Source organism: Haliotis asinina, chromosome 7 (assembly GCF_037392515.1).
Source record: "Haliotis asinina isolate JCU_RB_2024 chromosome 7, JCU_Hal_asi_v2, whole genome shotgun sequence".
NCBI classification, from domain to species: Eukaryota; Metazoa; Mollusca; class Gastropoda; order Lepetellida; family Haliotidae; genus Haliotis; species Haliotis asinina.
In genome coordinates, this window is record NC_090286.1 from 31534881 (window position 1) to 31547450 (window position 12570).

General features: G+C 39.4%; 1 protein-coding gene across 10 annotated transcripts in view; it reads left to right on the forward strand.

Moving 5' to 3' along the window:
- Positions 1 to 12570, forward strand: part of LOC137291043 (receptor-type tyrosine-protein phosphatase mu-like) — a 190775-nt gene that overhangs the window by 41982 nt on the left and 136223 nt on the right. For 5 of the 10 annotated variants that reach the window (XM_067822302.1, XM_067822305.1, XM_067822304.1 and 2 more), the window contains exon 2: positions 1221 to 1244. The exons of the other annotated variants lie outside the window; for them this stretch is intronic. In XM_067822302.1, coding sequence (XP_067678403.1) covers positions 1221 to 1244 — 24 coding nt within the window. The remainder of the gene's footprint in view (positions 1 to 1220; positions 1245 to 12570) is intronic. 10 annotated transcript variants of the gene reach the window in all.

The window sequence follows — 12570 nt, forward strand, 5'->3', positions numbered from 1 at the left end:
AACCACCAGCCCTGACACGCTCCCCCATAAAAAGACGTGTATGTAAATGGCTTTACAATAATTTACCCCGACTTGCTATGAGTCACAGGTTCATTCTCTAGGCATATCTCTACTACCAGGAAACCATTGTCTGTATTCACGCCTGGTGCCCTGAGCGTAATTAAACCATTGAGCGGCTCCTGTTGTGTTGAAGGTAGCATTGACCGATGGGTTGCAACACAAGCGTCATTTGCACAGTACAGCTGCACAGGGAATGTAGAGGCAAGCAATTCGCGTGTTAACTAAGCCAAATTAGGAGACGTGATGCTTCTGGAGATAGCTTTCTAATCAGAGCCTTCTCACACGGATGAAGGTGTGGGGAGATGAACAACCAAACCATCAGCCTTGTCTCTTTAACATCTCATTTTGCCCTTCGCTTCAGATAAACTGTTGATATGGGAAAACTTTCATTATCAATGCTGTCTTTTTTTTAAAAAAAAAAAGTTTGTTACCATTGTAGCAACTTTCTTTATCAAGTTCTTCTTAGCTCAATCAAAGGCGTTATAATTAATAAATTTGTGTACGGCATTGTTTCAAACAACCTGATGTATTTTCGTCTCATTTAAGATAGGCCAATGGTTCGCTTAATACTCGAGGGTCCGCTTGCAGAACAAATATTGTTTTACCTCATGCAGAACTTCATGTCATGCCCTGTTTGTTAATGAAACAAAAAGATCTACTTTTCTAGAACAGCAGCTGTAACCTATTCGATCCAAGTATATTTTTTTCAGAATAATACGAGCCTAACCCTACGTGAAGGCTTGTTAAAACAGCTGAACGACCTTTAAGATGTAAATGTCATTTATGTATACACATTTAGTGACGTATATTATCTGTATATACCGCTGACAAGAACGCATTATTTCTGGCTGTATATAACATGATGAATACATATTCGACTTATACTGACGATAATTATACGTCCGAACTCAACGAGGGTCTCTAATTATTCCAATTATCATATGTCAAACATGAGTCATGCTGTTGAATGTGTCACACTTAATACCGAGCACTATATAGCCTGACTCGTGAAACACTATGAAACATTGTGGAAGGGTGAAACAAGATGGCTTTTTTTTATTTTGCAGCTGTTTCAAATAACGAGACCTTCGTGTCTAAAATCTCCATGCTTTCAAAATTTCACTGATTGCGATATGAACATGTTTATTTGTCTTTTCCAGTAAATTATGACAGTAAAAGATTCGGTAAGTACATTGCTAAGCTGGTGTCTGTTTTGCCAAAGCTGCTGTTCTCGTTCTCTCGGTTCTCCATAGCCAAAATCTGTTTGTTTACATCTCATTATTTCCTGTTATTTGACAACCGGACTTTGCCTTTATATTTCTTTCCTGTTTCAATTCATCATCCTTATCGCTATCCATATGCTTTACATTTCACACTTCCTCTTCCATCCTTACACGTCACTTCCGCTCATGCGCTGTATGATAGTGGCTGGGGTCACAGTTCGAGGACTCTATGAACTCTCTTTTTCACAATCACCTTTTATTGGTCCTTGGTGTTTCGTAACGTTGTTTGTAACACATGCTCATGATATCAACAGCATCTTACAATGGAATTTACTCTTAGCACAGATTTGTCCTGAATATGCGAAGGTTTTATCTTTTCATTGAAACTGCAAACACTGATAATCCCCGATTGCTATATACATACGAGTATGCTAATAGGTAGCAATCTTAAACAAGTGCACACGTTACCTATGAAACAACCCGCATTTCCCCAGTTGTCCTGTAAGCCAGATTGTGTTGCCATTTGTCATTGAGCACTGCATTTATGTCACTTCCCGTTGGTGTACCGTCCAGTGTGTGAATCTCATTCGGCGCGTTGTCGGTGTTCTGTGTGTGTTTTGTGGCAAAGTCGATGTTTCTGTTGTCCAATTGTGTTAAGAGTGCTGCACAAAGATCAACTGTTCAATTTGTGAAATGCTGTTATTTGGCATGTGTGCTTTCCAGGTAATGTTTGAACATCGTGATACTCTGTCACACCTTATAGCTTTGCCTAACACAATATCATTACACAATTCTTTCCATTTTGGCATTTTATCTTCTAATGTTTTTAATCGAACCATACATTATTATGGTATTATTTTAGTCAATATTGTCGATGTGTGACATAAGGCAGAATGTATTTTCCTAGATGCTCTATTTTAATTATAGGCGAAATCATAATAGTATTAGACAACGATATCATATTTTCTGTAATCAACATATCGAAAACAAATACGTTTGAATCCACCGGCCATACTGAACAATGGTCAAGTATCAGTTTTGTTCGTCAAACCGATTGCATAAGATCTATTATTAGAATAGACATTTCCACGTAATTTGAAGACCCACAGTGGCTTTGTAAATCGTCACAGGATTCATATAATTGCAGGAACATCACATTCGGCTGTCGTGCCAGAAATTCTATGTCCACAATCTGACAATATGTATCTACCCGCGTGAATATGATTCTCAGGGGTTAAGCTCTATTAATGAAATAGATCGATGTGACACGAGATATTGATTGCAATAAGCAATTTACCACGACAGTGATGAGTAAATCTGATCATTGACAACGCCAAGGAGTGTTCATTACACCAGCTTCGTTTTATTACTCATATTTAGCGTGTAATTAATCAATAAAGCCATTCAGGAGTACATCCACTATAGGAAGTAATATTTGTACAAGAGGACTTTGGGTAATTCAAACTTGAATCAGATTAGAGTAAATATTTATGTTTCGCCACTCCAAGAAATGAATTCCCATTTTGCAAATAAAGGATTTATGGTGCAGTGTTTTCACTTCAGTCTTGCGATAACATCAAGTTGTTCTTCGTGGGAAAGTTTGTGTTTCTAAACAGCGTGAATATTGTAAAACAGACTTAAATAGACTAGTTCAGTTCTGAGATACATTTGTCTTATGAGCTCCTACTGACACTTTTATGACATTCACTATCAATTATTAGATTAATACTTAATAAATACATCGTCTGTTGTTACTACATGTATTTTAGTTAAAAATTCCACTTAGCTTTTTACACATGTTCATTCTACTTCTGCTTGGAAGTGAACTGTGAAGATTAAATATTTCGAAAACAGTTTAATGTACTGAAAAGTCAATGCATTAAAATAAGGTCGCAGTGTTGTTTCATAACCTCGATAGAAAAACCGTTCTCTTGCTTATATCGACCCTATCGTGTTGTGTTTAAATAAATGTCAAATTAACACTTACGAAGATATTTATTAGTAGACAATTGTAACTGTAAGCAGAGAGGTATCCTAATATAAATTAGTAAAAAGCCAGAGAAAAGATATCGATTATCTGCTAAAACATTTTTCATTTGGCCTAAAAGGCAAAATAGAAGAAGTGACATTTTTGTCAATTTATCTAAATTTGACACGAAAGGTGAAAGCATGTCCCAACCCCTTGGTGTGTTCATCTGTATGGTATTCCTAGATCCCCACTGCAGTCACGAATTACATTCCACATTATATCATGATTAATTCCAGTACAAAATCTGTAAATTATTCTGAGCAAATGGACTAAAACATCATGAATCTGGTGTTGTCCTCCTGTCTGACATACGTGTGTTGAACTGAAATGATATCAATGTGCCAACGGCCAGGTCATCAATCATTGTATCATCCTTGACCGCCTTTTACAAAGCACTGCGGCGATCGTCACAAATGTAACCTTAGTGCAATGGTAAAGAATGGTTTAACCTTAGTAAAGATCGCTTCTTGAAACGAGCCCTGGTCTGTCCAATCGCATAATCATCTTTGAACTTCCCGGTTTAGATCAAAAGGTGTTTTTTTTTTCTTTTTATACACAAACACAAATGTCAAGGTGTATTTTATCTGCCATAGACAAAAAACTGTCATTTTGATAAAATATCACAAAGACTAGATTACTTTTTTCGCTCGACGTCTTCCCAATGTTGTGTTTCTTCCAAGTTCCCTTTAAAAACAATGTGGAATATGATACTTTGTAGACATAGTAGTATATCAATATACGCCATGGAAATTACAACCCAACCCTCTGTATAGATATGTGTTGATGTATTCCCTTGTCTATCAGTAACACCAAGCCGATCCTTCCCTATGCACAGACAGGTCTTTGTATGAGATAAATAATAAGATGTTTGTTGAAGCAATATTCCTACATAATTACGTTCTGTTTTAGATCCACATAGCGATCATAACACTGAGGTGATTGCAGCTGTCATACTTCAACATGGGTTTTTAATATCTAGTCGAAGTCTTAAGATCATTTCGTGAAACTGGCGCCCGTTTCACAAAGCTCTCGTAAGCCTAAGATCTCGTAACTTTTCTCGTAACATAGGTATCCCCTATCTTTCAGTATAGGAGGCGGGGATGCTACGAGGAAACGAGGCCCCTGGACCTTGATTTGTATACTGCAGGGCAAAAGAAGTATACACCGTGATCTATAGTGGCAAAGGCAAAGAAAACTGGAATTATTATATGATGGTTTTGGAAATTTAGTTTGCAGCATTTCATCATAATCAATAGGAGAAAAATCAATTAGTCAAGTCCAAGGAATAATTTATATTGCCTGTCATTGTATGTATACATGTATTTTAAAAAAGAAACCTTATCCTAATATATGAACTATTAAAAACCATGTTAGCGATACAGTGATAGCACCCGATGTTCAGGTGGTCAAACATGCGCTCTAAGTATCATCCTTTGTCACCGCAATAACGTTTGGTGTTAAAACTCCTCGACTTAAATTGGTTACTCGTGAACAAGTGAAAAGACTTTCGTTTGACGTATTGAATTCTGCAGTGTTAGCTCTGTTTTTCGATTCGAATCAAGTACGTTTAACATGCATTGAAATACATTCGTTACTTGACATTTAGTACAATTGCAGACACTTGGCGTAAAATATAGTCTCGCGTTGAAATGGATCGGACTGATTACAATGGTATCTGAAGGAGGCCTTCTAACACATGAATGCGTTTGAGTGACGTTTCATTCCATGCAGAAAATCTCAACAGGTTTTGCTCTCATGCCGGGTCTTATCACATGGAGGCGCGGTTAAAGTATGGAATACGAAACAAGGGAAGCTGCTGAGTCACCGCCGCCATTTTGAATCGCAGTAACAGCAGAGGCATCTTCTGATTGGTCAAAATGATATTCATAATCCTTACCTCATAGGGTCATTTCGTTTTATAGCTCATTAGACGGTCCTAGGGCTGGGTCGCAAGGAATATTATTACATCCTGCGTTCAAAGCTATTTACATTTTTACCGGGCTGCGGTACCACAAATGTCATCAGTCACGCTGAACTGACTTTCAGGCCATTCTTTAATATTTTTTCGACCACCATTGGATTGTATGTCTCTGTTTTTTTCTCCCCCATGGTGTTCGACATTTGGTAGCGTGACTTTTTTTCGTGATGTGTAATATACAACAATATAATTTGTGAACATTCTCTTGTATTTGTTAGCATGGGAATTGTAAATACGAACAAGGCGTCATTATTACATGTTCCCTAAGCGTGTACCGAACAAGTATAATTTGATTTCTCCATTAATCCATGCAGTGCATTTAAGCAGCTTACCCAGTTAAAGGCAATGACTTGGAAGTCCAAACAATCCCGGCATCTCAGGCTAATGTACATTTCACGTTGAAAACGATAATGATAAAATTTGATATCCATTTACAATTTGAAAAAGCCCAAAAGGCCCGACTAGCGACCCTATAAATGAAATTAGTTCAAACTGTTTGTTACATCGTTTTCTTTTTTGTATGTTGAAACAAAATAAAGAAGACATCTTACTAGAACAATGAAAGGAATAACTTGGAACTGTTGCGTTAGAATTTCTTCTACATATTTTTTTTCGTATCGTGTATGGGAAGATGTGGAAATATGTAATAATTGTTATTCCGGAACAGTTTACTGTTACTATTTAAAGGGATTTCGACTCAAAAGTAGCATTAATATTTATTTAGTTAGTTCGTCGTAAAAATAGTTACAGTGATGCATTTTGACAGCAAGTGTCGGGAGGAAAAGGGTTCGTTATATCCGTCACTGCGCTATAAGCATGTCCGTTGTAAACATACAAGGCTGTATATTACTTTCAGACTGGAGCGTATACACGACCCCCTGCAACTCAAAACCCGTGATGATCCGGGTTGTAATTTGTCTTCAGCGACAAACAGGATCGGGTGATCGGACTTCCTGTGCCGTAGATCGATGCTCATGCTGTTGATCACTGGATTGCTAGGTCCAGACTTCATTATTTACAGACCGCTTCCATATATGTGAAGCTGGAGCTGAGGGCTGAACTCGCTCACTCGATTGCATGTACAGAATCAAAACCAGCTGATCTTGTGGCTCCGTTCCAGGTGAACCCTTTTCGATAAACCCTTTTCGCGTCAATTCAACATGATATCTCGCCTTGGTTCCAAATCAATGTTTTATAAGCATCAACCACCAGGAAGCCTGGTTTCCGGGTTTCTCGGTTTCTTGGTTTCTCGAATGGTGGGGATCGAGTGTACTATTAACAAATACCATTAGTGGCATTCGGGGTTTCTTTTCACGAACCGCCATTAGTGCCAGAACAATTCCATAGACCAAACTGTCCACACTCTGAACCAAAGACATAAAACCACGTATGAGGGTTTACCGTTAATGAGACGATTTGTAGTGTTAATTTGTAAATCTCTTCACGCCGGGTGGTCATCAACGCGACTTATTTAGGGAGCAACATCAATCTGTAGAGGCGGGTGTCAATGTACAGGAACTGTTTCATGTTATTCTGCTACGGTTGCCTACAAAGTTTCCAATGGCAAAGTGGCTACCGTGATGTCTCTGGCGTCGGGGAAGCAATTTCTTCGCCACTGATGCTGTCTTCACTACCTTAATCAATATGTGTCGACAGGCTTGACAAATATTATCGGTTTTCTCAAACTTCCATCGTTAGACTTTCGTAAAAAAAGCCTTCTGATCGATCTTTTTAATACAGTAAATGGGCATTTTCAGACAGATTTATTTCATTGATCAATTCTGAAAGGAGAATTTGATGTCACAAGAAGGAATATGCACATAAGTGCCTTGCCCTTCAAGGGCAGATTTCCTTAAAAACAACTTCTTTTTATCATTTGTGACGCTAGAGTTGCGGTGAAACGTAAAACAATATTTAAACCCCTCTTCAAATGGTTCCAAACCAGAACTGCCCGTAACACTGTATTGCAAAACATTATTTATGTTTTTATTCCCAGAAAGGGTACTTCCTGGACGTTAGGAACCAACCGTGTTTGCTAAGGAGTTTAGCGGCCTGGAAGTCTCAGGAGAATAGTGGAGTAAAATGAAAAAGATGAAATATGAAGCTTTAGTTTTTATATTAGAACCATGATGTCAATTGAATAGCAGAGTCACATGTTCTTGAAGAATTATTACTGACCTCCTAGTAAGAGATGCAGGTATTAAAAATCCTAACTCGTATTAGATGCTTTAATAAATCATGCACAGCACGCTACCTCACCTGTTTGGGAATATATTGAGCCACCACTTAGTTCAGTATATGTTCAACATACCTAGTGTTTACCATATGAGCGAATACACTCTCGAGCCTGTATTTACCCTGTAGCTCTTACATCGAGCATGGCGTCCCGCTGGACCTCATATATACGAGCTTGGTGTTTCATATCATCACTAAAAGCAAAACCCAATCACATAAAACACAATAAAACACACATAAGGTTACAAGTGGTATCGATTGAAGCGTGAGAGACAAAGGTACAGGATGCTTGACAGGATCGTCAGGACCATGAACCAGAGTTACAATGAATCGCTCCAATCACGATACGTTCATGGTGGCAATTGATTCCTACACTCCTACAACGAGCATCCCCTAACACATCTAGGTCCTTCCTGACAGCAAGGCAGCCATCTGTGGTAAAGCATTCTTAATATTTCATTGGAGGTGTCAAAATATGATTGATTGTCTGACCGCACTAAAGAGTAAGCGCAATGCCTGCAAGGGTTATTCAGCCTTGTTTGATATTCAATTATGTGACAGATACGGTTTTATTGCTCTGTTGCAACGACTGACGTGACGGCGGGGAGGTAAATGTTGTGTAAATGGAATCTGTTATAATGATGTCTGTATCGGTTGGTAATGTAACGGGACCTGTCGGAAAATGGTATCGGTTCCACTGAAACGTCATGAATCATTGATGTGGAATTCACTAGATCCACTAACGCAGAAGCAGGGGCCTGCATTGAGCTTTACCAATATGAACGATATGGGCATGTGGGTCTCCTGGTATACGTATGTTTAAAAGTTGCAGTGGTGAATATAACGGTAAATATATCTAATTTCGATTGTGAGTTTCTGGAGCAAACAAAAAGGCAGTGTGATGTCACATCCCGCCATTAGCCAAACCATAAGGAATGCAGAGCATAACAGATGTATGATTCCCATACTCAGTAGAGAGAATCTCATAAAGGCTGGGTCCTGGCTTTCTTTAGGTTGCAGCATCTTTTTGCACTCACGGATGTTTTGTAGATTACCAACACCGGATACTGAAACTGAAATTTGTATGACAATGGACTCTTTTAGGTCGTGTTTACTTCTACGTAATTAATATCTTTGACAAACCAATCTGTAAAGTTTTGCCGTCCACAGATGGTATAGTATACTCATTGTGTGAAACCCATTTCTGGTGGTCACCACTATGATATTGCTGAAATATTGCTGAAATATTGCTTGATTATTGCGTAAACCAAACTCACTTGCTTACGATAAATTTTGACTACAATTCAGGGTAGCAGCCATGTAATTGGGACTCTCATGGGACTCTTAACGTGTTTGATCAGGGTCGCATTGTTTATGGCCTTGGTACATCTTTGAAGGGGTGGTTTGGTGTGCTTGTGTGGGATAGTGATGACCAGAGTGATGTTCATTTCTTACTGCGTTGTGACAGAGCAATTGCCTTACCTTTGCATGTATGTGACAGGTGTCGCCAATGGGGCTGAATCAGCTCATGGGTTTATTTAACCGTTTGACAGTTATTTATAAACACGAGTTCAGGGTACGTACTCTCCTTTCAGCAGAGTGAGTAATCATCTTCAGAAATACTCCAGCATTTCACGGCTGGAAACTTTGTATCCTTGTAGGGACGCTAACCCGGGTATTCGGTGAGACCGGCGACCTCTTTAATCACCAGATGGTACCACCGCCCCTCAACATCTTAATCACAGAACAACAAAGTCTTCAAATCGTCCAGAAACTATAATGTCAGTTTTTTCCAAAACGTGATGGCCAATTCCACCTCCAGGCTCCTCCTCAAAAGTTAAAACGTATTTAATCCTCCAGTGTATCGTTTCGATGCTTGAGCGATAATCCTTCCAATTGATTTCCACGTACTTCGTTGTTCTGGTGAGACTGAAGCTTTGTCCCTCTGAGGAAGGCCCACTCAGTTGGTCCTCCTTGTAATGAGGTATCAAGATATTGTCTCTTATGTCTCAATGGTACTGTTTGAGAACGTCAGTATCTTCGCCAGAAGCTATGACGCTATCAAAGTGGGAATGGCTGTTTGATGATGGGGGATCTACATCTAGATTGTTGCGAAAGGTGACGGTCATTAGCCCAAGGGGGGACTACCTTGAGGAAACTAACTAAATCAAAGTGTCTGGACGATCTTGTTGACACTTTCGGTTTGAAGTAGGATTTCGTTGACCCTATTCGTAAATGACGCCCCAACATTACTTGTCTGTACATCTTGAGTTGATCTTGGATTGACTCTTTTTGTTGCTGCCTTTGGTCAGGTTTGATGAAGATGAAGGTTGTGTTGGTCTCTAATAATGAAGGCGTAATCCTCAGCTCAAGGGGACCGCATCTGTTGGCTAGTTGGTAGAGCGTTTGCTGGAGAGCGTAAGGTCATGGTTCGAACGCTGGTTACGAAATAGCAAAAGACGTCACTATGTTGTTTTTCTGTCTTGTTCGAAGGGAATACACAGTGTCTGAGTGGGCTGTTCATTTTAACGATCAAGCAATGAATCTCTGCAAGGATGCACAAAAAGCGGACTTATACACCACACGCACGCAAGCACGCACGCACGCACACACAGGCGCGCCGCGCACAAACGTGTATTGCTAACACCTGTTAAACGCCATTCCTTCTCACTTAATAAGCGCTTAAGCCTTTAGTTCAACATAGGGTCTGAATCCATAGCATAGATAATAACTTAGATGATGGTAAGGTGTTAAAGGCTGTCACTCTTTTCTATTCATTATACAGTTAGGAGTGTCAGGCATAGCTTGAAATTCTGTCTCAGTGTAATTTTTTAAACGTTCCTTTTGTCAAACATGTTCAAGGATAGGGACGTCAATAGCATGTTCAAATAGATGTCCAGTTAGCTCAAACTAAAGTTTACGGGCTAATGTTTATGACGGGTGTCTACCGTTAGGAGGGATAAGCTCAAACTTTCGCGAACACCTAATATCATCACTATCAAATGGCATCAGAGTTTATTACGGGATCATGAGGCAAAAGTGGCCAGTGTCACGTTTTCAGAGTGAGAGAGTATGGTTTTGAGGTAGCTTTTAATATTCCAGGAGAATATTACTGCGGGGGACACCAGAATTGGCTTCACATACTGTTTTCAGACCCGGAATGGAACCCGGGTCTTCAGCGTCTCGAGCGAACCCCTTAACTACTAGGCTACCAGATCTAGAACATTATTGGATTGACGCGTTTTCTCTGTAAAAGGGATTCGAAAGTGGTCTTCGGCGTGACGTGTAAACGCTTTAACCACTAGGCCACACCATTGCCTTACGAGTTCTGAAGCTAAGCTGACAGTGATGAGCTTTTCAAAGGAATTCATCAAAGGTTTTAAGAGTAATGGTCCTTAAACGTAATATATGTGCAAGCGTCATAGGATCGCAGTTACTCCCTTCTCTTTATCAATGAGGGGAATAGGCCCTATAAATTGTATTAAACCAGCATTATTCGCAACACCGTTTTCGGCAGCGTCAATTACCACTAGCAGTAAGTGCGTAAAAAGTCAACTGGAAATTATGTAGACAGCCAGAGCTGTTGGATAGAATTATCGATGGTCACAATCGACCGTTGATCTTCCTATCACCGAAAAACGTCTAAATTCATGACCCGACTGAACGAAAAAATTGTTTTACAATTAGCACAGGGGCTTTAGAGGTGAAAATCAGGCCTTGGAATCGATGATGCACGGGATGGCGGCTTCTGCCATTAACGCATGCGTCAGAGAAGGAAAAGCGCCGTGTTGCTTGCATTGTTCAGAATTCGAAACTCAATACCAGAGCTAAGGGCCGTGTCTTGTTTCTTGGCTCCACAGATGACGATATGTTTATTGGGGGATAAAACCATTTATGAGTGAGCTGTTGTGAAGATGGAACTTGAATGGAAGCTGTTTCTTTTCCCATTACCAAGTTGACTTTTTAGCGCTGCTTGCAGCAGTTCGTCTTTCGTGGTTTCATTGAACTAGCAACGTCAAGGATCTTTAACACTAGTGTCACTCTAGCCGCTGCTATTACACTAAACAGAATCGTAACAGCGAAATAAAAATAGTTTTTTTTCATCTGAAAATCAAAACAGTTTCCAATTTTGTCATAAGTTGTTTTGTCCAAAGGTCAAATGTTCATGCCTTGAAGAAAGATGTAATGGATTTTTCAAAATATTAAATCAAAAAGCTTGTGTTCGTATGACTAACTGTCGCCTATTTCTTTTTTTTAACTGTTTGATATTTCTGTTCTGTAAGTTTACAACACATAAACTAGCTGCCTCAGACCTGTTATAGCGTAGTGGAATTTATGCAGTTTTGATTATCTCCTTGTGAATGAATGTGTGAAAAACGGCATCCAATCCAAGACACACGTCCCTTAAAAAGCTTTGACACATAAAATAAGCCTTGTAACGAGCAATTAAGCCCCCGATACACGCTGTTTTTGACCCATAACTCATTGATATTCATAAGGTTACACGGGGACAACAAAGAAAACTGCCAAGCAAAAAAATCGAGGGGGGTCATTACATTGATTTAGTCAGCGCTGGAGGGGTTTACTGACTTTAACAAGATGGCCACTTTTCACAGAAAGGCTATTGTTTGATATGCCCAATCAAATAGCATCTAATTGGGGGAACTTTACAGCATGTCAATTCTTTAGACATTATCCGTTTTATGCATTGAGATTGAAAAATTATACATCTTTAATGAGCCTCTTTCAAAGTAGAATAGCTCCCAAATTTTAGAATGTGGAGGCTCTGAAACACTCTGCTTTGTCCATGAAGAACAAAGCATGCCGGAGTCAAATTTAATTACCAGTTTACAAATGTCCGACGTCTTGCGGGGGCTCCTTTTCTGAATCGAGAGAAAAAAATGAGAAAATTGATTTACTAAGGGCAAAAACTTGCGATGATCTTTGACGGACTGGGGGATTCATGATGCTACTCCATTAAGTTAATCTTTGTCATGGAATAGTATTATTCTCATCCTGTTGTGAAAAATGGAAAGCTACACGAT